General features: G+C 42.1%; 1 protein-coding gene across 4 annotated transcripts in view; it reads left to right on the forward strand.

Moving 5' to 3' along the window:
- WASL (WASP like actin nucleation promoting factor) overlaps positions 1 to 24,484 on the forward strand; it is an 80,024-nt gene extending 55,540 nt beyond the window's left edge. For 2 of the 4 annotated variants that reach the window (XM_075928532.1, XM_075928553.1), the window contains exons 6-12: positions 484 to 652; positions 5,218 to 5,260; positions 5,689 to 5,842; positions 7,520 to 7,537; positions 14,790 to 15,310; positions 19,969 to 20,077; positions 21,773 to 24,484. In XM_075928532.1, the coding sequence (XP_075784647.1) occupies positions 484 to 652; positions 5,218 to 5,260; positions 5,689 to 5,842; positions 7,520 to 7,537; positions 14,790 to 15,310; positions 19,969 to 20,077; positions 21,773 to 21,834 (1,076 nt within the window). In that variant the 3' untranslated portion in view covers positions 21,835 to 24,484. Of the gene's footprint in view, positions 1 to 483; positions 653 to 5,217; positions 5,261 to 5,688; positions 5,843 to 7,519; positions 7,538 to 14,789; positions 15,311 to 19,951; positions 20,078 to 21,772 lie in introns of all 4 variants that reach the window. The other 2 variants (XM_075928545.1, XM_075928536.1) reach the window with 2 other exon arrangements.
- Positions 24,485 to 25,567: the final 1,083 nt, after the last annotated feature.

Raw genomic sequence — 25,567 nt, forward strand, 5'->3', positions numbered from 1 at the left:
GTGAAATTATGGTAGTACCTCAGATCAGATGTAAACTATTTATTATACAGAAGTGAACTTATCAGTTGCTAATGTGCTTACACTGAGGTCTTGCTTACGCTACTGCTGTGGGATTGATCTGCCAGGGTTTATAAGGAGTAAAGACCCGCTCTCTTGACCTCTGATCACACCCCCATTGACTCCAGTATTTCATCAGAGCAAGAAGAGTTTCTCCTGTTGACACTCACTGCAGTGTCCCCCACTGTGAAAGTCAAATTAAGGTACAATGACTCCCACTATGCAGTTGACGTAGCTGGAGTTGTGTCTCTTTAGTTTGACATTGATTCCTACTGTAGACCTGGCCTGAGAATTCAGAAAGAGTACCACATGAGTTGGGGAACAAATGGGCATAATATGCACGTGTCAGCAGTATAAAAATGATCCAGGTAGATGGTTAAATGTGTAACCCACTTCAGTAGTGAAATCCATGTCCTCTCTTCATAGGTCCAAATCTACCAATGGCAACTGTTGATATCAAAAATCCAGAAATTACAACTAACAGATTTTATAGTTCACAAGGCAACAATATTTCATATACCAAAGAGAAGAAAAAGGGAAAAGTGAAAAAGAAGAGATTGACAAAGGCAGATATTGGAACTCCGAGCAACTTCCAGTAAGGACACTTGTATTACTGTTTGTTTCATGCTTAGGAAAAAGTTCATTCACATAAATATGGCTTGTTTAAATGGTCATTAGCAAATTAGCCCTACATTTCATATTGATATCTTAATCAACAAAGAATGGGCAGAGGAGAGGGAATATAGTGAGCTCAATAAAGGTGAGGAAAAACAGGATAAAATGTATCCTTTTACCAAATGTGATGCTTAAATTCTTTGAAGCAGGAATCATTTTCTGTTTGTGCAGTGCCTTGTGCAATGGGGTCTTAGCCTGTGACTGGGGCTTCTAGGCCCCACCACAATATAAATAATAAAAAGAAGCACTCCCTCCAGAAATAGGGAGAAGCTAAATTGTCACCTAAAGGAAGGAAAAACTCAGTGACCATCAGGCTTAGTCTGTTAGAGTATGTCTATACTTGCTCCCTAGTTCGAGCTAGGGATGCAAATGAAGGCGACTGAAATTGCTAATGAAGTGGGGATTTAAATATCCCGAGCCTCATTAGCATGATCTCACCAATGTGTTACTCTGCTCAACAGCTGATTCAAACCAGGAAGTGCATGCCGGGACGCGTTAGTTCAAACCAAACCCCTTGAGTAACGTTTTTTGAGGAGTAATGTACGTTCGAACCAAAGGGTTTGGTTCAAGCTAACGTGTCCTGGTGCGCACTTCCTTGTTCGAATCAGCTGTTGAACGGAGTAACGCGTTGATGAGATCATGCTAATGAAGCGCGGGATATTTAAATCCCCTCTTCATTAGCAATTTCGGTCGCCAAGCTGACATCCCTAGCTCGAAGTAGGGAGCAAGTGTAGCTGAAATCCCTAAGGGTATGTCTACTTGTGGACCCGTAGTGGTGGAGCTCCATGGGGACAGATATCTAGCATAAATACAAGTTAACAATAATTTATCAGTTGCACTAGTGGAGTTTATCTTTGCTTAAACTTACACTAGTGTGCACTGTTGTCACACCAATGGCTAATTACATATGACTGTAACAATGGCAAAATTCCTATTCGGGGGGGGGGGGGGGGGAGGACATTTATGACATTTTTCCTCTGTTTTTTTTACTTTGGTGCATGGTCTTATGTGTGTGTACTGTGTATATATACATTTTTAACTGAGACTGTCATCTCTATGACATGAATTGGATTTCTTTAAATTTACTTTTTTAGACACCATTAACACAAACAAACTTTGAAAGAACCTGAGAATTATGAGTCTGATAAGATACTTAAATTCAGACAAAGGCTACTTGCTGTATCATGCCAGATACACATTTACTGTGTCGTGTCTTCATCAATATAAAGTGGATACAACTTTGCAATTGCTGCTTAGTTTTCCAGTAGAAATAACCTAGTATTCTGGGATAAATCTGTAATACAGGCAGTCCCCGGGTTACGTACAAGATAAAGACTGTAGGTTTGTTCTTAAGTTGAATCTGTATGTAAGTCGGAACTGGCGTCCAGATTCAGCCGCTGCTGAAACTGATCAGCGGCTGATTCCAGGAAGCCCCGGGCAGGGGCTTCTGGTCAGTTTCAGCAGCGGCTGACTTGGGGACGCCTGGGGCAGAGCAGCTGGGGCGCTGCTGGGTTGGTCCAGTAGCGCCAAGTAGCGGTGCTGCAGGACCAACCGGCAGCGCCTCACCTGCTCTACCACATGCCCGGGGCTTTGCTCCCCGTGTCCCTGGTCTGCTGGGGGGGGGGGCGCGCACAGCTAGTGCCCCCCCCCCGCAGTAGCTGCGCGCGCCCCCCCCCCCCCCAGCAGACCAGGGACACGGGGAGCAAAGCCGCAGCGGCGGGGTCCTGCGCCTCTGAGGTTTTGCTCTGACAAAGCCTCAGAGGCGCGGGACCCCTCCGCCTCCCCGGCTTTGCTCCAGGTGTCCCTGGTCTGCTGGAGACGGTCCCCAGCAGACCAGAGGCACCCGGAGCAAAGCGGCAGCAGCGGCGTGGTGCCGTGCCTCTGAGGCTTTGCTCTGGCAAAGCCTCAGAGGCGTGGGACTCCGCTGCCGCTGCCTCTTTGCTCGCGGTGCCTCTGGTCTGCTGGGGACCGTCTCCAGCAGACCAGGGACACCGGGAGCAGCTTTTCTCGCCCCGGAGGTCGAGGTGGCGGGACCGCTGCGCTCTGGGCGGTCCCACTGCCTGCGAGCTTCAGGGAGAGAGAGAGAGCCCCGTTCGTAAGTGCGGATCCGACGTAAGTCAGGGACTGCCTGTACATGCTTTTGTTACAAACATAAGGCAGTTCTAATGCTTGATACTATCAAGACAAGCATGGCAGATTTTGCATAATTGATTGACTATAGATATAAGTATTGTGGTTAAAGTACTGAGTTACTGAGCATCATAATTAGAGTTAGTTGGGAAAAATTCCAGTAAAACATTTTTTCATCATAATTGGCTGATTCATCAAAAATGAAATCTTATTACTTGTCTAGCTAACTAGAATCTGGTCAGTTTCAACACTGCTGTTTGTTGGTGGGCAACAGTGAAGTGACGAGTAACGTCTGTTTCAGTCAACACCTGCAAAGGCTTTCAGGGTCCTTGGTTCTACTTCAGTTTGTCATGCAGGCAGCTAGAGAGCTCAGCTAATAGTTTGTTTTGAAAGTCACATTTTTATCCGGCCAAAACATTTTTCCTGAAACTCAAATTTCACAAACCTACAATTTGGCTTCTCTGCTAGTTCTAAACATAATACATGTCTCACATATCTACTGTAAATCCAAGATGAACCTGCCTTAACTGAAGATGTAGTTTTCAAACCAATCTACTTAATGCATGTGTACGCAGCTAACAAAACTGGTTTCAAAGAGAACACCTGTTAGTTACACAAGTGCAACTTTCTTGTGTAGACAAGGCCTTACTTTACAGTGCCGTGTATGTGAATTTTTTTTATTTAAAATGAATATTTATTGGAAAGAATAATGTAGCATTTTCCAGAATAACTTTGGCCAATACATAAAGATGATCTGCATAGTATTTCTTCATGTTTTTGATTAAAGATTTTTGTAAACAGTTTTTCATCCCACTAGCAATGACCATGAATACTTAAATAAGTGAATATACAAATGTTGTCATGATCTATCCAGCTTTAAGACTTTTGAGGAGCAGTCTGAAATATACGATTAGCTCAAAGTTTTTTCATTTAATATCTGTTACTTGTATAGTTAGCTGAAATTATTAGGAGTGAACTATATATGTAATTATATTTGATATGAGAATAGGTTTATGTAAATGCTTGTCAGATGATTTAAATAGATAGCTCATGCATCCCTTCACATGAATGTTTAGAGTAATAACATGATTAGTAAGGGGTCTTTCTAGTATAGCCTTCCGTTCATTTTGTCCTTACCTAAAAGACTTCTAATTAAGCTGATTACTTTTTGGTCTTAAAGACCTTTAAGTCAATTTGTATCATTCTTGTAAGGAAATATTGGTATTATGATAGCGCCTAGACCCCAGTGTCCTAATATACATATGAAGGCAGTCCGGCCTTGATTAACTCTATCTGAAGTATAATGTGTGCCTTCTGGATATGTCATCTGCTGTATTTTTATGACTGTCCTGACTTACTGAGGTTGTGTGTAATCTCCGCTTCATTTTTAAAAAGATGTCATTAGTCCTTGTTTTTGTCAGAAGATGTTCCAATATGTTTTGTCCAAGATGTTCCAGATTCTGGCTTGCATATTTATACCTGCCTCTGGAAATTTCCACTACATGCATCTGACGAAGTGGGTCTTTGCCCACAAAAGCTTATGCTCCTACACTTCAGTTAGTCTATAAGGTGCCACAGGACTCCTCGCCGCTTTTGCAAATTTCAAAATAAGGTATTTTGAAATATGCTATACAATTTACATAGCTCAAATTGCATAGCTCAACTAAGGGTACACGCTACTGTGTAGATGTACCCTAACTGTTTTAGGCTGTGTCTAGACTACATTCCTTTCGACAGAGGGATGTAAATTAGCCACTTTGAAACCGCAAATGAAGCGGGGATTTAAATATCTTGCAATTCATTTGAATGAAAGTGGCTAATTTACATCCATCTGTCGAAAGAGGAATGTAGTATAGACACAGCCTTAGTGTCTAGATGGAAGTGGGAGAGAAACCTTCGCAGATGGGAACTGAGAATTGCTTAAGAAAGGAAATGCAGAGAGTAGAACAGAAACACCAAGACAAGGAAAAGGAGGAGTAATGGAGAAAGGAGCAGTTGGTAAGGGATGAACATAAATGGTGGTGCCCAAAGAAGGGCCAGTGCATTTTCCCACTATGAGATTAAATGTGACTATAAATAATTTTAATAGGAGCCAGAAATGTTACTATATAAATGCCAAAATCTATCCTTGAGCTTTGTGCAAGCCTCCAGTTAACATCAGTGTATTATGGGGTGGTATAAGGTCATAAATTTATACCACACCCCATAACAGAAAGCACTGGAATTTGGACCTCTCCACCAAATGGGTGACTCTTGTGATCTGGAACTCCTGGAGTCCTGGAACAGTTTAATCACAAGACTCATTATATCTCTGACATGGATTCAATTAATTTCTTTAATTTTTTTTTTTTTAAGGCACATTGGACATGTTGGTTGGGATCCAAACACAGGTTTTGATGTAAGTAAATTCCGTATTCTCCATAACATATCAGGTGGTCAAAGGCAGTGCTTTTGACTAAGTTCTCAAGAATGGCATCAAACACCAGAAGTTTCAATTCATGGTTACTGTGATGCTACAGAATTGTGTGCTCTGGAACAATTATAGGGGGAGGGAAGATATTAAAAGGATTTGATTGAGGGAAATATTTGTAGAATGCTAGTTAATCTTATTTTATGCTTAATATTTCCCCACCAAGAAAGTTCTGTCCCTATTAAGGAATTCAGCACAGAACTCGGTGCTTGTCTCATTTTTAGTTTAGCTGTTCTTCATAGTTAGATGACATTTTTAATTTAAAAAAAAGTTTAAAATAATCTTTCTTCTGTTTACTTCAGATGAGAAAACAGTATCCATAAATAAATTATAATACTAACGTGTATGACTTACAGGTGAACAACTTGGACCCGGAACTGAAAAAACTATTTGATTTGTGTGGAATTTCAGAGGCTCAATTAAAAGACAAAGAAACATCAAAGGTGATATATGATTTCATTGAAAAAACAGGAGGAGTAGAAGCTGTTAAAAATGAGCTGCGTAGGCAAGGTGAGTCTTCTGCTACTAAAGCATCAAACTGAGCTATTTGATTTTTAAAGTACTTTCCATTGAATATTTTATTTATGGTTTTGTGACATCATAAATATTTAAAGAGATGCTTGAAAAAAATCCATTGCTGCTGTCAGTTCAAAATAAAGAACATGGTTGAGACAACAAATATAAGAGGGATAGAAGCACTTTAAGCTACTAGTACTTTAGGTAATGAACCTTCCAATATACAGAGGCCTACAAAATGTTCTCAACTCGGTAGCAGAAGTATGGCTTGTTAATCAAAGGATCTCAGAGTTAAATTTCTACTGGAACTTCATTCATAAATGAGCCTTTTTCATAACACAATATATTTAAGAACATAAAATGGGCCATACTGGGTAAACCAAAGGTCTGTCTAGCCCAGTATCCTGGCTTCTGACAGTGGCCAGTACCACATGCTTCAGAGGGAATAAACAGAACAAATAATCATCTAATAATCCAGCCCTATTGCCCTATTCCAGCTTCTGGTAAATAGAGACTAGGGGCACCATCTCTGCCTATCTTGGCTAATAGTCATAGATGGACCTATGTTCATAAACCTAGTTCTTTTTTTTTTTAACCCTGTTATAGTCTTAGCCTTCACAATATCCTCTGGCAAGGAGTTCCCAGGGTTGGCAGTGCATAGTGTAAAGAAGTACTTTCTTTTGTTTATTTTTAAACCTGCGGCCTATTAATTTATTTGGTGACCCCTAGTTCTTGTGTTATTAGCAGTAAATAGCAATTCCTTATCTATTTTCTCTACACCAGTCATGATTTTATAGACCTCAATCGTATTCTCCCTTAGTCATCTCTTCTAAGCTGAAAAATTAGTTTTTAGTAATCTTTTGCTGTACAGAAGCTGTTCCATACCGTTAATAATTTTTGTTGCCACTTTCTGAACTTTTTCTTGTTTTAATACATCTTTTTTGAGAAGGGGTGACCGTATCTGCACAATAATAAAAATGTGAGCAAATCATGGATTTTGTATAGAGGCAATAATTATATTTTCAATTGTCTTATCCTTTCCCAACATTGTGTTCACTTTTTTTAACTGCCGCCATACACTGAGTAGATGTTTTTAGAGAACTGTCCACCTTGACTCCAAGTTTTCTCTTTTGAGTGGTTAATAGCTAAATTATACCCAGTCATTTTATATTAATTGTTGGGATTGTTTTCCATGTGCATCACTTTGTATTTATCAACCTTGAATTTCATCTACTATTTTATTGCCCAGTCACCCAGTTTTGTGAGATCCTTTTGTCATATCAGTCTGCTTGAGACTTAACTATCTTGAATAGTTTTATATCATTTGCAAACTTTGCCACCTCACTGTTTACCCCTTTTTTTCTGGTTCATTTATGAATATGTTGACTAGGACTGGTCCCAGTACAGACACTTGGAGGACACCACTATTTACATTTCCCCATTCAAATATTTTTGCCGTTGTATTTATCTGTTATTTTTCATTACGTCTGGATGGAACTATAGTGGTAGGATGGTATCTGCTAAAAATACACTGATACTATCAAAAGTCAAAATGTCCTGGTGAATGCTGTTGCAGTTATAATAGTTTCAGTCTGCTTGGCAAATTGCTTCGGTGAACAAATATAGTTACAAGGTTTCAGAGTATGGTAACTTGTTACATTTATTCTCTAGGTCCCCCACGTTGGAGTGGTATGTACTGAGCTGTCATTTAAGCATAAATCACTAAACATGTATGGTGTGACGGTGTGACCCTTTCTTAATGGATAAGTGGTAGGCCATTTATTAACAATTGCACAGTAATTGTGACACTAAAACAAATCTAATAATAAAAAAACCACCGTTCTGTTTTGGTTTACCATTGAAATTTGGCTTGAATTAGGACTTTTTGTAAAATATTGGGTCTGCAAATTTTCAGTTGTATTTGTCTCCTTTTAAAGTTTGCCTATTTTAAACTTAAAATGCATATTGTATACCAGATTTTGAAACTATTGACCATGTTAGTCTTTGAGTTGCTTCTTTACCTGTCTTTGGTGTTTTACAGATAACATATAATGCTAACTTTTACTCTGTGTGCATTAACTTAATTTCCAAAACTTTGCATGGGTGGAGTTAAACAGAAAGATGCTGCTTCATGTTATCGTGCATGAGAAATACAATGGGGCATCTCCTTTGTTAGAAGTAGCTCAGTAGTCCTAAAGGCCTTAATTTTGGCCACTAAGTAGCTTTTTAATCTCTAGCTTTTGTATATAATGTACAAGTTAATGTTCATTCTTGACTGCTGTTTGTAGTACCCTCTGATTTTTCAATAGAAAACCACTCTTCACCTCCCTTGTGTTTTTTTTCATTTTCTGTTTTACTGCAAAATTCTCTGCTTATAGATGTCATTAGGCCTGATAGGATGCTGGGTAGAGGTTTGAGTCCTTTGCCGGTTGTAAGGATGTCATTATGTGGATCATAAGCCTGGTCTTATCAGGTAATCTTGTCGACTACATGCATTCCCCCCAGCTCCCTCTGTATCAGGCCTCAAGGGAGGGAAGTGGGAACTGATGCCTGTGGGGAGCACAGAGAGGCAGCAGCGCAAAGGGTGAGCGGGATAGGCTGGAGCCATTATGCGTGGGGAACCAGCTTTCAAGCCAGTTCCCTGTGTGTAGCAGCTCCCGCAGACGCACCTGCCGCCCCCCATCCCTTGCTACCTCATACAGAGGCAGCGGCAGGGTGGCACTAGACAGGAGCTTTTAAGCCAGCCCCCAGCACCAACTTCCTGGTGCTGCCTGTCCCCCCCCCCCCCCCTTCTCACCCTGTACTGCTGCTTCTACCCCAGCTGCTGTTACTGAGAGGCTGCTGTGAAGGGGGTCTCCCTGTGGACAAAGGCTGGGGCTGCTGCCACCCTATATCAGACACAGCAGCACAGGGCAGCAGGCAGCTGGTTTGCATGAGGAGCTGGTTTTTAAACTGGCTTCCCTTGCGGACCATCTCCCGCCTTCCTCCCCACGCTGCTGCTCCCTGAGAGTGGGGCTGGAGGTACATTGGTTGTGTAACTGCTAAGATATCACGTGGTTACACGACTATTCAATTACATGATATCTAACGTCCCGAACAGTTGAACCTCTGGTCTTGCATCATCCATGGTCCGGCATGATTTAAGTTAACCGGATGTCCGCTTACTATGGTGTAAGTCCCATAAAGTTTGTTTACAGCCATCCATCCTGGCTCTCCGTGTTCTGTGCTCTTTAGCTCTAATGTATCCCTAAATATCTTCTAACAGCCCAATAAGCAGAGAGAAGTGTCGCTAATGCTGCTAGTCAATATTGACCACCTATGGGTTGGCAAATTCTCTGGTTTGCACCAGTCAGATCCTGAGAGTGCTAGACTGGAGAAGGTTAGCCTGTTGCTGATTTTGAAATACAGGCAGTCCCCGACTTACGCGGATCCGACTTATGTCGGATCCGCACTTACGAACGGGGCTTTCTCGCACCGGAGGTCGTGGTGGCGGATTGCTACCTCTCCAGCAGACCAGGGGCACCGGGCGGGTTCCCGCGCTTCTGAGGCTTTGCCAGAGCAAAGCCTCAGAAGCGCGGGGAACCGCCGCTACTGCCGCTTCAGTCCCGGTGCCTGTGGTTTGCTTGGGACGGTCCCCAGCAGACCACAGGCACCGGGACTGAAGCTGCAGCCGCGGCGGGGTCCCGCGCCTCTGAGACTTTGCCAGAGCAAAGCCTCAGAGGCGCGGCACCCCGCTGCCGCTGCGGCTCTGCTCCCCATGTCCCTGGTCTGCTGGGGAGGGGGGCGGCGCGCAGCTAGTGTGCCCCCCCTCACCCCAAGCAGACCAGGCTTTTGTTTTGGACCCTGGGGCAGAGCAGCTGGGGCGCTGCCGATTGGTCCTGCAGCGCCGCTCTGGGCACTACTGGACCAACCCAGCAGCACCCCATCTGCTCTGTCCCAGGCGTCCTATGGGGTGCTGCTGGGTTGGTCCAGTAGCACCGAAGATCGGCGCTACTGGAGCAACCCAGCAGCACCCCAGCTGCTCTGCTCCAGGCGTCCCCAAGTCAGCTTCTGCTGAAACTGACCAGCGCTGACTACAGGAAGCCCGAGGCAGAGTTGCTCTGCCCCGGGCTTCCTGGAATCAGCTGCTGATCAGTTTCAGCAGCAGCTGACTTGGGGACGCCTGGGTTTCTTAAGTTGATTCTGTATGTAAGTCAGAACTGGCGGTCAGTTTCAGCAGCGGCTGAATCTGGACGCCAGTTCCGACTTACATACAGATTCAACTTAAGAACAAACCTACAGTCCCTATTTTGTACGTAACCCGGCGACTGCCTGTAGTGGAAATAAGTAATTTTTTGGAGGTTTCTTTCTCCTAACTCTTGCAGAATTGATTTTTTTGAAAGCAAGGTTCTCATTAGAAGGTTTTAAGAAACTTAAGAGTTGCCCTGTGGCGCCTTAGAGAAAAGGTGGGAAATAATTTTAGCTGGGAGGAACACTTCACTAATTTTTTAAGTGGGCCTGGACTATCCTAGAAGGGGTGGGGCATCTGTCCGAAGGGTCAGGGTCAGGACATTTCTGTGCTCCTCCCTCCTTCCCCCCCCCACGGATCCTGATTGGCTTGGGGGCGGGGGAGTGTGTGAAGTCTTTATTCTTGCCCTCCCCTCACCTAGAGAGTCCCCTCTAGGCACCTGTCCCCTTGCAGGACAGGAGGAGACTTTGAGTGCTCTCCTGCCCCCAAGCCCTGATTGGCCTGGCAGTGGGGGAGTGGCAGGGCATCCGAGGGCCAGGTCTGGCCCAAGGAGGCCCCTTTGCCCACCCCTGCTTTAGAGACTAACAAAAATGTAGATCATGAGCTTTTGTGGAGAAAACCTACTTCCTCAGATGAGCTGAATGCTTAATTTTTGCCAATAAACAGAGTAGTTTGGTTTAGTTACAATCAGGCTTTGATAGCTTTTATCTCTTCCTCGGAATGTTTCACTAAGATACTGAGTTTATTTTTCTGGTGTAAGGTTTCTCCAAGTTAATACAGTTTGAAAAATCAATAAGTTATTCAGCCATTCCTTTGATGCATGCAAAGAAAGAAATGTTCTGAACAAACAAGTGAGCCATCAGATTGGCTTTCACTATGTTTTTTCCCCTTTAGATATCAGTCTAATGCACATGATAAATAAACATTGTGTCTCAGTGAGATTTTAATACTATTCTATCAAACAAGTGGATTACAACAAGCTACGGAGGCACATGCCATCTGAGCAATGGAAAAGTTGTATATTTTTTTCCACTAATGCAGAAAAATGTGCATAACTCTTACTGAAGATGTTACATGTGGTGATGGTGACCTCTAGTGGCCAGAGGGAAAAGAGGATCCTGTTCAGCATTCCCACAGTTTCAGAGTGGTAGCCGTGTTAGTCTGAATCTGCAAAAGCAATGGGTCCTGTGGCACCTTATAGACTAACAGATTTATTGGAGCATAAGCTCTCATGGGCAAAGACCCACTTCATCAGATGCATGTCATCACGAAAGCTTATGCTTCAATAAATCTGTTAGTCTATAAGGTGTCACAGGACTCCTCATTGCATTCCCACAGTACCACACATACTCTTAATACCAAGAATGTTGTCAACATTGATTTCTGATGCAAGAAAAAAATCTATGAAGTTGAGGTGTGCGCAGGGATTGGAATAACCCCCTCCTCTTTTGCAAGGTAGGGAGAGAGAATGGCAAGGAGAGACCAGCCCTTCTTCAGAGGGGAGGAAGTGAATGTTGAACCTGTTGGCACACAAACCTTTTCTTTGCAATGCTATTCCTGCTTCACTTACAGGAGGAATGGTTGGAAATGCCGCAATCTCCTCACTGAGGCACCAGTGCCTCTTGTAGCCCCTGATTCAAATTCCTTTTCCTAATGATTTGACTATAATCAAACCTTATTCTTCAGGGTATCAGACAGTGACAGACTAGAGGTCAGAGAGCCTCCTCCCTACCCCTGGTGTATAATTGACCAGATGGGTTCTTGTAACTTTTCCTTTGAGGCATTGGGAATTGGCCTTATCTGGACTCTTGGGACCAGATGGGATGGACCAGTGCTCTGAGGTGTTACAGATTAGGGAAATAAGCAAGTAAAGGAGTTGACTACTCATATTCCGCCCCCTCCTTGCTGCCTCTGTATCAGAGGCAGCAAGGAATGGGGGGAAGCAGGAGTCAATGCTGGGGGAGCCGGCTTAAAAGCTAGTTCCTCCCCCCCCAGCAACCGTTCCTCGGTGCCACCTGCCCCACCCCTCACTCTGCTCAGAGGCAGTGTGAGGGTAATGCAGAGGAGGCAGCCCTGAAGCAGCCAGCTCTGGACCCTCTCCCGACCTTCTCTGCAGACGAGCTGCTGGACCCGGCACAATCCAGATTTGAGCAAGCCCGGCTTAGTCCCAGCTCACACCAGGTCTGGTAGCTACCCCCCACTGTGGCTCTGCGGTTTAAATGTAATATGAGCCAGGCTACACAAAATTGTATAAACTATACTATTAGCCAGTTACCTGCCCTTTAACATCCTTAGTACAGATAATTATCTGTCTTAGATGCGTGGCTCATGTGTCTTGCTCACATGCTCGGTGGCACATAATCAGCAGATATGGAATCTGGAAAGAATTTCCCCCAGCTCATATTGGCAAGGAATTTAAGATTTTTTTTTTTCATCTTTTCTTGTAATATAGATGGCTGGTAGATTTATGTGGATTTTTCTGACCTCTTCAGTTTTCTGACACTGCAGACATTGGCAGCATCTGGTTTCTCCTGTTCTTTGCATGTGGCACGCCACAGCTTGCTCTCTGGAAGATAGAAATGTTTTATTGTTAATTTAGATTATTGACTTAGGTATGGGATGTCTCAATGAAATCTAATGGTCTGTGATGCGCAAACAAATAATCCATATTATTCTCAAACAATTAAATATGATCCATATAGCTAAGTAATTAAATAAAGTAAGCAAACTCTAATATCACACAAGTCATTAGAAGAAGTCTAGCTGAAAGTAAAGTGAAACTGTAATACGGAAGGTAACAGTTGTCCAAATAACTGAATTTTATATTGAAATAAGTTTAAGCTAAAGAGTTATCGAAAATGTATATAGGTAGACCTCTAAAATCGTTTTCTTCTGTCATTCTTTCACATAAGGATGTTGTTACAAAAAATACATTTTTCATGATCTGCACAATATGAAAGAGTTCAGAAAAACAAATTGGAATCTACAAGTTCATTATAACTTCAGATTAACTTAGTATGGTGAAACTCCAAGAATAAAACTTCACATAGGCAATAGAGCTTTTTTTTTTTTTTCTACTGGGTAAATGGAAAAGCATCAAAACTAAATTTTCTGCAATTGTGTGTTATCTGGGACTAATGTTCATCCATTTGAGAAGCTATAGAGAGCTTAGGGCAAACAGTTTCACATTGGGATGATTTTCCTGTGACTATCTGTACATCCAGTATTAACTCTCAGACCTGTCTCAGAAAAAGCCGAAGTCCAAAGTGGATTACCAAATCACAGAATATGTGCTGAACTATCAATGCACTTACTGTGCCTCTAGGTTAGTGTATTACCAAATATGGAAATTAGAAGCATTAAAATACTTAATTAAAGCGTAGACTAATGTGTTTGTGCACATAAGCTATGTGGGGTACAGGGAAGATTCTGAGACACTAATTTTGCGAAGTGTATTACATGCCCTATTAAAAACAGTTATTCAAGAGGCATTGCCTGTAAGTTGAGATGCTGTTTCTGCAGCACTGTTTAACGTGTGTTGCTGTGAGTTAATTCTTAAGATTGCAGTTTGCTGTTGGCCTGCACAACAACATAACTGTACATGCAATATTTGTGTGCCATCATGTCTAGCAGGAAAGTAATTTTGGTCACTCTCTTCAGTGTTATCAGAAACATGTTACAGAATTACCAGCAAGCCATTCTTTTTAAAATATACATTTCCTAAAAAAAAAAAAAAAAAAAAAGTAACTATTCTTCCCATGTTTTAAGGTACAGTAAACTTCCGATAATCCGGCACCTTTAGGACCCAGAGGGTGCCGAATTATCAGATATGCCGGACTATTGAAAGGGGGGGCTATGAGGGGTCTAGGGTGGTGTGGGGGGGGATGCCACCCCAGACCCCTCATAGCCCCCCCTTCCGATAGTCCAGCTTTGCCCCGATTCAGCCGCTGCTGGTCAGTTTCAGCAGCAGCTGAATCAGGACGCCTGTGGCAGAGCAGCTGGGGTGCTGCCGGGTTGGTCCGGTAGCGCCGCTCCTTGGCGCTGCGAGATCAATCCGGCAGCACCTCAGCTGCTCTTGGGGACGCCTGGGGCAGAGCAGCTGGGGTGCTGCCAGGTTGGTCCCACAGTGCCAAGAGGCAGCGCTACCGGACCAACCCGGCAGCACTCCAGCTGCTCTGCCCCCGGCATCCCCGATTCAGATGCTGGTCAGTTTCAGCAGTGGCTGAATCGGGGAAGCCAGGAGCAGAGCAGCTCCAATTGTCTGGCTGCCCGGAGCACTTCTGGGTTCCTGTTGGTGCCGGACCATCAGATGCCGGACCGATGGAATTTTACTGTATTAGGGTTCCATTCAATAAGTATTAATGTCTTAAAATATTTCCGTATACAAAAAATAGAATGGATATTCTGGGAAGTTCTTACCCAATGATACCTAACACCATAAGACCCAGGTTATGGTTTATGGCTGGCTTGTTTATGTTTGCCCCCCCCCCAAAAAAAGTGCAGGTCTGATAGTTGGTGGTATATCTGTTCTCGTAAAATACACGAGAAAGATGATACATGGAGAGTCTTCTCAGCATACAGATATCTTTGTAAAATACTTGGCAGACGTTATTTAGCATTGTTCTACCCCTTCATATGCAGCTCAGGTGGAATGACTTGGGATAAGAATTTTGTGTAACATCTAACTAGGCTCTATCTTGTGCTTTGTTTCAGCTCCCCCACCCCCGCCGCCATCCAGAGGAGGACCTGCTCCTCCTCCTCCACCGCCTCCACATAGCTCAGGGCCACCGCCTCCTCCTGCAAGAGGCAGAGGAGCTCCACCTCCTCCTCCTTCAAGAGCTCCCACAGCAGCACCTCCACCCCCACCTCCATCTAGACCAGGTGCAGCAGTGCCCCCTCCTCCTCCAAATAGGATGTATCCTCCTCCACCTCCATTGCATTCATCATCTGCACCATCTGGCCCGCCTCCACCGCCTCCACCACCATCAAGTGGGTCAGGTGTGCCGCCACCACCTCCTCCACCACCTCCCCCTCCTGGTCCTCCTCCGCCACCTGGCTTTACTTCAGAGGTTGATCACCAAATTCCAGCTCCTGCAGGAAACAAGACAGCACTCTTAGATCAAATCAGAGAAGGTGCCCAGTTAAAGAAAGTAGAACAGAACAGTCGACCTGTGTCCTGCTCAGGAAGAGATGCGCTGTTAGACCAGATACGACAGGGTATACAGCTGAAGTCGGTAAGTATCTGTCTTCTGTGTTAGTTTTGGAAATTTGGAGCAATAGCAAGTGGGGGTTTTTTGGGGGGGGGGGGGGCTTCTTGGGAGTATTAGGGTATTGGTATGTTTTTATTTTTTGTTAAATCTTAGGCCGTCTCTCTTTATTGTTCTGTCGTGGCTGTTGCCACACGAATTAAAATTGATTCTCCATTTTGCATATTTGACTTTTGGCCTACCTCTGAAATCCTTGAGAGATTTTTGCTATAAAACTCTGGTATGGACTATAGTTGGTTGTGTCCTTCAGTGAATTTTTCCATTAATTTTTGGACAAATGAAATAATAAAAATGAAGACTTCTTAGTGCACCTTCTAGATCTTCGTTTGAAAAACAGATTGTTTTATTTCTATTGTAATTATTTAGTACACAGGTAATGTCCAATTCCATACTTCTGACATTGCAGCCAAATGATGGGTTTTTTTTTTTAAATATTGGTTTAGTTGTGCCAGCATGATGCATCAGATTATACTGACCTTTGGGAAGAAAATCCATGCTTTATTAAAGTCTTTAATAAAGAGTTGAGTTTCATGGGAGACAGCACCTAGATTTCACTTTACAGGCAGTCCCCGACTTACGTGGATCCGACTTACGTCGGATCCCTAGATACGAACGGGGTGAGGCAACTCCCACACATGCGCAGCAGCATTCCCGGGGCTGGCTCACCTGGGTCCTAGGATCCTCCTCCTCCTCGGGCCGGCTCCGACTGGGGTCCCGCAGAGCTGCCGGGCAGAGGAAAAGTGCCTCCCCACGCCCGCTGCGCCCCCCCCCCCCCCGCGGCCTCGCATCCTGCACGCCTCCCCCCTCCCCTCCTGCCAGCAACAGGCTGCCCCCTCCCCTGAGCAACAGGCTGCCAAACAGCAGACAAAAGCAGCCTCTCCGCCCCTCCTCCCCTCTATACATGCGGGGCTCCTGGAGCGCAGCAGCGTCCCCGGGGCTCGCTCACCTGGGTTCTAGAATCCACCTCCTCCTCCTCTTCGGCCGGCTCCAACTGGCCTCTGCCTGCAGCAGCTGGCCACAGGGACAGGGATCCCGCAGAGCTGCCGGGCAGAGGAAAAGTGCCTCCTCACGCCCGCTGCCCCCCCCCCCCCCCCGCGGCCTCGCAGCCTCCCCCTCCCCCCCTGCCAGCAACAGGCTGCCCCCTCCCCTGAGCAACAGGCTGCCAAACAGCAGACAAAAGCAGCCTCTCCGCCCCTCCTCCCCCTATACATGCTGGGCTCCCTGGGCAAACAAAGACTCCACCAAAACAAACAAAGTGCTGGCCTCATTGTGTTAGCAAAAAAAGGACCCTCCTCCTAGAACCCTGGGTGGTGTGTGGAAATAAAGCTATTAGCTCAAAGCATGGTGCAGAGCTGTTTGGTATTTGATGAGTTACTCCTTTAGTCCTGAGTTTGTCACAGGGACAGAAATAGATGTGAAATCTTCTGAACAGGGGAACAGACAGCAAAACAAACATTAGAGGGGAGTTAACCTTTCCCTATGCTATCCAAAACTAAAAAAAATGTTTGGCTAGAGTTTCCCCTACAATATGTACCAGTTCCGACTTACATACAAATTCAACTTAAGAACAAATCTACAGTCCCTATCTTGTACGTAACCCGGGGACTGCCTGTATTTTACTAAAGCAAATGGAAGAAGAACTCCTGCTAACATAAATCTTTAGGAGATTGGTAAGAGTAGGACTTCCTTTCTGCAAGACTTGGAAATTCTGAAGAAGCGAGGACAAGTCTGTGGAATGCATTTCCTGTTCTTGCTGCTCTTCAAATTATTACTTGTTCTGTTCCTGCAGACTACTCTATATCCATAGGATAACGTTTCCTTCTTGCAGAGTAAGGATCAACAGCGCGGTGACTTACCTTTTAGGTGGTGTTAAAATGTACTCACAGTAATGTTAGCCAAACAGCCTTATGGCAGGCTCAGTTGGGTGGGGATGAGATTAAGTAGATTAAATCTTAGAGGCAGCACAGAAGGAAATTACCAGACAGAAGTCTAAAGATGAAGATTGTAAATTGTAAGTTTAAGACTGTTCTTAAAGTGAGGAAAAGGGATCTTAGTTGTCAATTTTCTTGATTTTGTTTTGCTACAAAAAAAACCTAAACGATCCCAATCATTGCTTATCTATAAAGGTTCTTTATCCATGCAAGATTTTTAAGAATAGAGTTCACTTAGGCAAACCTGCTCATGGGCTTGGATCACTATTCTAGTATTTATGAGGAAAAAGCAGAAGTTGCTGTAATAAGGAAGCATGCTTTATGTATGGCAGTACTTGTGAACTAGACTGTTAGTTAATACAGTAAAACTCCGATGGTCCGGCACTCCTGATGGTCCGGCACAATCAGGAACCCAGAAGTGCTCTGGGCAGCCCGACCATTGGAGCTGCTCTGCCCCCAGCTTCCCCGATTCAGCCGCTGCTAAAAGTGACCAGCAGCTGAATCGGTGAAGCCGGGGGCAGAGCAGCTGGGGTGCTGCCAGTAGGTCCCGTAGCGCTGCCCCTCGGCGCTGCGGAACCAACCCGACAGCACCCAAGCTTTCCCTGATTCAACCGCTGCTGATACTGATCAGGGGCTGACTCCAGGAAGCCCAAGGCAGAGCTGCTCTGCCCTGGCTTCCTGGAATCAGCCCCTGATCAGTATCAGCAGCGGCTGACTTGAGGACACCTGGGGCAGAGCAGCTGGGGTGCTACCAGGTTGGTCCAGTAGCGCCGAGGAATGGCACTGCAGGACCAACCCGGCAGCACCCCAGCTGCTCTGCCCCAGGCGTCCCCAAGAGCAGCTGGTGTGCTGGCGGGGGTGGTCTCGCAGCACCAAGGGGCGGCGCTACTGGACCAACCTGGCAGCACCCCAGCTGCTCTGCCGCAGGCGTCCCGATTCAGCTGCTGCTGAAACTGACCAGCAGCAGCTGAATCAGGGATGCCTTGGGCAGAGCTGGACTATCGGAAGGGGGAGGCTATGAGGGTTCTGGGGGGATGCCACCCCATCCCAGACCCCTCATAGCCCCCCCTTCGAATAGTCCGGCATATCTGATAATCCGGCACCCCCTGGGTCCTAAAGGTGCCGGATTATCGGAAGTTTACAGTATTTTTGAAACTGTCAGGAATCTAGTCCCTGGTCATCTTGTCCTAATTTGATGCCTCTGGCTGGAGATTTTACACTCTTGGAGAACTCTTTGGATATAGTTACTACACAGTGCATATGAAGAGAATACAGAGTCAGTAGGTATAGTTGCGGAGGGGCAGAAGTAAGGCTATATGGAAGACTTTAACTGTGAATTTCCAAGCTTTCAAATGTGACTCTTAAGGGATGGGGTTGAATAGAATACTAACCTGATTTTATAAAGTCTTGTATATTTTTGAAAATTTGAAATACCCTTGGTGATGGAGTGTGACAAACATGAGAGCATTTCCAGTCTTCATCCTATCTCTGGGACTAGGCCATTTTCTTTTTTAACTTTGTCCTCTTTTCTGGCCTTCCTGATTCTTCCCCCTCTCCAATCAATCCAGTATTCTACAGTTAAACCTTTTTCCTGACTCTTGACCTCTCCCCTTCTCTTCATTGTTTCCTGGTCTTTACTCCTGAGTTTGACTGCATCCTCATATCTCTGCTCTAGCTTTCAACTTCTCTCCTAATGCATGTGTAGGAACAGTATACATTCTGACCGCTGTTCTCATTCTACAACTCCCAGTCTTTTTCAGTGCAGCAGGCATACTCATTGTCAGATACCTTTTCACTTCTCTCTCCCAACTTGCTGTCAGTCTTTTTAAAAATAAAATAAACTTAACACTTGTTGGTAGTGCAGTCCTCAAATTATTTTTCTTTCCTTGCACTGGATCTTTGACTAGGTCTTTCTGAAAAGCACCACACAACAGTATGAAGATGTATAAAGACTAATAAACTTAGTAATAAATATGTGGGTGCAACACCCAATTGTATAAATCTCTACTAGAAAGATTTGGGATTTATCTGCCTAGACTAGGACCTAGTTAAGACACTGATGCAAAATTTTTTCATGAGTTTTTCGTTATCTATAGGATAGGCCATTATTGTGCCAGAGTCTCATTCATTATAGGAATTAACCAGACATATCACTCCACCAACTAAGAACAGCTATGCATCACCATCCACAGAATTGAGAGAGCGCTATCAATTGGTTAATCCTTTCCGTGTCCGGGCCAGTCAGGTTTCTCATTTTGGAGTCAAATTAAGCGATAGGCTCCCCTCCTGTTGGTGGCCTTCCATCAATTTCTTAGTTTCAGCTTTGCAACTATACACTCAGTATGTATTTTTTAGGGCTGCCTATTAAGATACAATACAGAACTTTCCTTCAGCCATGGGGTTTCTTACTGAGTTGTAATGTGTATATATTTAATCACCACTGTGTCAGAGCATTGATTAACTGGAATTGTGGTGGTATACAAAAACAGTGGGAGAACTTGTATTTCGAAAACTGGGAGTTTCTGAGTTTTTATAATCTTTTTTTTAGCTCTAGCTATATGTGAGGTTGTAGTGTCACCAAATCTACAATCTTCCTCTGTAACTGAAACATTTTTTCAGTTTTATAAAAGAGGATTTTCTTAGAAATAAAAAAGTTCTCCTTTTAATTAAGTCATAGTATTGTATTCTTTCAAGGTATCTGATGGCCAAGAGCCTGTGCCACCTCCACCTGCACCCACCTCAGGAATTGTGGGTGCATTAATGGAGGTTATGCAGAAAAGGAGCAAAGCCATTCATTCTTCAGGTAAGTTTGTGGGAACTTTTGCATTGGGGTGTAATGTAGGTGTTAACATACAGTGGAACATGAAATGTTTTCTTAATATTGAATTCTCTATGTATAATGAAGCAGAAAATGCCAAACCTAGCCACTAGCCCATCTGAAATAGTTAAGCATGTCAGGCAGTGGCCAGTGTATTGTATTTTCCAGTAATGCTGTATTAAAAATTGCCAGTTAAGGCTAGCAAACACCTGATCTAAAATCTTAGAATATACAAAGTGAATACCAATTATGTATGATCTTAAATATCATTATTTTGACCTGTTCAGTGTTTGGTGTAATACCAGATTAATGAACACTGCAGACTGGAGTTCTTCCTTCAGAAAAATCTTTTCTAATTGCCGGAGAAGCTGTTTCTAACTGAAGATGCATGTGTTAGACCTGTGACTATGCTCTTTGAATGTCTCTGCTAGCCAATCAGTAAGGCTGCATTTACACTGCAGCACTATTTCTGGAAGTATTCTGAAATAGCTATTATGTATCTTTTGAACAAGCCCATTACGTATTTCGAAATATAACGTCTTTATTCTGACGTCCCTGTAAACCTTGTTCTATGAGGATTAAGGGACATTTTGGAATAGTGCTCTATTTTGAAATTAACTCAAAATAAGATATGCCGTTTGAGCTATTCAAATTGTGTAGCTTATTTTGAGATGAGGGAGCAGTGTAGATATACCCTAAGTGAATACCATCACTTGCTCATGCTTGCTGTGTTGTACATGTTAATGCTTGGGTATATGCAAAAATAAGTTTGGGGTAGTAGCGAGAAAACTAGCTGAAAATTAACTTCTTAATACTGTGGCTACAGGCTGTTTTACTATATCTCCATTTTGCCCCTTGTTACTTTTTTCTCCCAGGATTTTATGCAGTATAAATACCAAATCTTCCCTTGTTGGCTACCAATACCTCTTTCATATCCACAGGACACTTTGTAGTTTGGTTCTAGCCTTCTGTGTGAGAATATTTTGATTAGTTTGGTTCTGTCTTTGTTTGGGAGCCTTTTAATTTAGATGTCCTCTGCAAATTTGATTTACGATTGAATTTACTCCATAGAAACACCACAAGGACATTTAATACAATGCCATGCCCTCCAAAGGTGATCTTTTGTTTTTTAAACTTCAGCTGGTCAAAAATAATTCTAGACATTCTAACAATCTGGATTACACCAAGTAGTAAACAATACTGCATGAACACGGATACATACGTCTCTGCTTAGGCAGAAATAGCACCACACACACGTCAAAAGTATTTCATGAACCACAAGTGCTCTGTTGACATGATAGGAGTACTTTATTTCTGAAGGGAAAAGAAATCCTACAGTAGGAGTTTAAATTTGGAAAGGCAAAAATCTAACTTTGAGACTTTTTTTCCTCTTTGCAGAAGTAGAAAACCTAATTTAGAATGCGTTTCTCCCTGCCTCACTCAAAGAAAAGCAGGTGGTCAGGAGTATTAGAAAATAAATTTTAACACTATATCTAACAATCAGAACTGGAACTTGTATATTACGCAATGATAGTAAGAGCAGTTTAGTGTTATGAATTTTGTTTCTTGTGATGCTAGTAACTATGCTTCAGTTATACAGCTACTTCGATTTCTAAGGAAACGGTAATATATTTGTCATGTAAAGTCTATATACTCAGCTGACTGTCACTTTTTTCCTAGATGAAGATGAGGATGAAGAAGATGAAGAAGACTTTGAGGATGATGATGAATGGGACGATTGATCAATATATTATATTATATTATATATATATATATTTTTAAGGTGATTGAAATACTAAACACTACTTTGTCTGGATTCTGTAAAATTATCATGTAAATGTTCTACCAATTTGCTGTATATTTTTGTTGCCTTTTGCTTTTTTATTAATCTGTGCAATACCTCATTTAATCGGTAAAGGTTTGTCAAAATCCTCTACAAAGTTACTCCCTATTAATGTGTGCAAGTTTACATCTGGATGCTCAGTGTACATGTGAATATTTTCCATTCCATCAATAAGGGAGTTTAAATGTAATATGTGAGACTGACAAAAACCTTAATGTAATTTAGTTATAATGCAAGAAGGAAAACACTATTTTCATACCCTACTTTTCTGTATCTAAATTTTCTTATTAAAACCTAGTATAGTACTACATTCTTTAAGTGAAGCATCTCTTAGTTTATTTAGCCCCTTCATTTCAAATACAATGTTATATGAATGTTGAGGCTGATTATTGCACGGTTTTCAATATATCACAATATTGCAGTTGTTCAAATCTTTACAGTATGCTTTTTGTAAACTACCAAAATACACAGCTAGCTATGAAAATTAGTAACTTACCATTATACTGTAGCAAAATTGTCTGCTACTGGATAGCAGTGATATTTGAAGGCTTTAATTAGGGAACTCTCTGCCTGAGATTAAACAGGATTGCTTTTACTATAGCAATGGTGAGGGCATCTTTGATGCAAACCAGTTTAGTCCTTGTTGCCAGCTGTCTTTCAGAATGAGGAAGAGCCTAAATTGCTGGGGCTATACTGTAATCTGGCTGTTGCTACAGTCATTTGATTTATTTTTTTAAATCAGTTTTATGTATTTTGGGGCTGAAGGGCTGTGTTCAATGCTTGCTTCAATAATGTTGGGTTTAAATTCATTTTAAAATGTGTAGGGCACTGGTATACTAATAAAGTAAACTTATATGGTGTTACTTTTCAGTCTTTATGGATTATGGTAATACCAAACACAAAGACTCCTGTCCTGCATTTTAAAGAAAGTTGGAAAGCATATAAATACACTTTAAATATGTACTGAACATTATTATTATTGTAATAGTCTGCATATGATGGCTTTAAGACCAAGAGTTGTTAGATCAGTAGCCCTATTCATAAAATAGCATTTGAGTACATAATTGGAAAAATGGGTTTCTTGTTTCACAGCTTTCACCTTTATATCAGATATACTTAATAGTGAGGTAAAAATTGGAGCATCTGCCTGTTAAAATACACTGTTCTGCTCTAGGATGGCTAGGATGGGTATTTAATATCTGCAGCACTAATTATTGAACTTGCAGTAAGATTTAGGTAGAAAATCTTTTTAAACATTATCTCACTGATACAGAATGTTTAGTTGAATCAATCATATTTGGAGTATAGTTAACACATAGTATATTTGAGTCTTTCTGACTATAGTCAGGATATCAAACTAAATTTAAGTTATCCAGAGTTTATTGACTGAAACCCAGTGTTGGCTTTATCTTGACAGGCTGGACCTGCATGATGTGGCTTGGGATTTCTAACCCAGTTATCTAGTCTGTAGTGATCAAGTACTTAATTGGGTGAGAAGAAAACAGTTTAAAAAGTTATGTTGCTGAAAACTGATGTGAGAGGTAGTTAAATTATTCCAGTAATGCTAACTCTGTTCCAAGTGTAACTTAAGCATGTAACTTGGGAAATCTCTTCCAAGTGGTCTCATTTTCTTGCAGGAATATCCACATTGCCCTCTGCTGCTAGAAACACTTCTACTGGCTTTGCTGCTGTAAATGGCTTGAGCATTGTGAGTTGACTGAGTGAGGCCTGGGAAACTACTCTCCAGAGGGTTTAAGAATGTGCACATGAAAAATATTCTATGGATTTGATGTAATGTCTAGCATTGTTTCATTTTTATAACACCATGGGCATTTTAAAATTAAGTGAACAACCTGATTGCGCTCCTAATGCTCTGCTTAATAGTGTATGTTTAAGCCCTATAGAGCTGAGATTTCTGTTCTTTAATACATAATTAGCATTCACAAAGAAATCTCCATTTCCAGTGTTGGAAGAGCTAGAAGTTGAACACTATATACTTGGGATAACTGTTTGATCCATGGATCACTTAGCAAAGAAGGCATTTGATTTTGTTTCTCTTTTAAAAAAAAAATCAACTTTATTGCACAAAGCCTAAATTAATATTTGCTTAAAGTAGCATATGTATGGTTAAATCCTGGCATGAAGACTGCAATTGCAAATAAGCTAAAATAATGTCATGGCTGCATGTTAGTGTTTCACCACTTGCACTATGGGCAGAAGATAGTGTTTCATGGCATTGATTTACTATCGTTAAACATTGTAATGAAGGCCTCTCTATATACTCCAGTTAAATGACTGTGTCTGGATAGCCTTAGCAATTAACAAACTAGCATGAGGCTTTTAGTATCTTGACACTATGTGCATAGACAATATCAACTAGCCACTTATTGTACGTATGGCATTCATAAGAACGTCTCAATCATTCAGTTTTCCATTAATCAAATTGAAATTTTTAGTATGTGAATTTTTTTTTTTTAAATGTACAGTGAATAGGATGTTGCACTGGTGGCAATTCATCATTGAGCATAATAAAATTAATTTGACCCAAATTGTGTAAAATCGTGTAGTTTTTTTAAGTGCTAATTGTAGCACAGCTTTTTAAAATAGCTCTACATATTGATTACACGCTTTGAAAATCATTTTAACTGCTGAGGCAAGACTACAAAGCAGTAAATAGTGCCCTCAAATCTGAATAGTTCTCATGTCTGGAAAGTTGGATTGTGCCACTGAATAAACACGTTCTCTTACTCATCGTAACACGCTGTCCTGCTGGCAAATGTGACAGCTGCTCAACAGCTCCCCTGGAAACAAGTGCTGCTACAGGCAAGTGCAATAATGCATTAACACATCAAGGTCAAACAAGTGCTGCCGACTAGTCAATGTTCCCAAATAAACACCAAATGTTTGAGCTTTTGGTCGCAAATATTGTACGTAGTTTGACACACTTTTTTCTAGATATAAATCTGAACCTTGTACTGAATATTTTAATATTTGAATTTCAGAAGATCTCTTACCCAAAAAGAAGTGTTTGAGTGAACCATTTATGAAGGTATTGAATCCTTCTCCACTTAGGCTTTACAAAGTCTTGTACCTTTTTCTGCTGTAATCTGAACATCTCCGTTCCTGAACTTGGTGATCCAAAATATCTCCCAACAATCCTAAATACCTGGCATGGTACATTCAAGTTATTTAATGTGTGTATTTTAAAAACGCCATACTAATGTTGACATTTTTTCTCAATTTGGCTAATACTCAGGATTTTTTAATTAAATGACAATATTCACTAGGACTACATTCAAATGTGTGTGGGAATCTTGGGTTTTATACTGTTGCCTTTTCATCACAACAGCTCTTATCTAATCATTAGAGGAATTCCTGGTCTAGTTAAAGTTCCTGAAGTTCAAGTACATTGATAAAGTCTTATTTATAGTACAGCGAAAAAATGTTTAAGGAATGTTTGGGAGAGATTAACACTCTTTAATTTTTTTTCACAATAGAACACTGTCATGTTACAACATCACAAAGGTTAAGTTAATGTATATTAAACTTCCTATCTGAGGTCTGTAATAGGATGATAGGAGAAAAGCGAGAATTGAGACACAAAGTAAAGAATAGAATTTGAACTTGATGAA

This window comes from Pelodiscus sinensis, chromosome 1, assembly GCF_049634645.1.
Source record: "Pelodiscus sinensis isolate JC-2024 chromosome 1, ASM4963464v1, whole genome shotgun sequence".
In the NCBI taxonomy this organism is placed as follows: Eukaryota; Metazoa; Chordata; order Testudines; family Trionychidae; genus Pelodiscus; species Pelodiscus sinensis.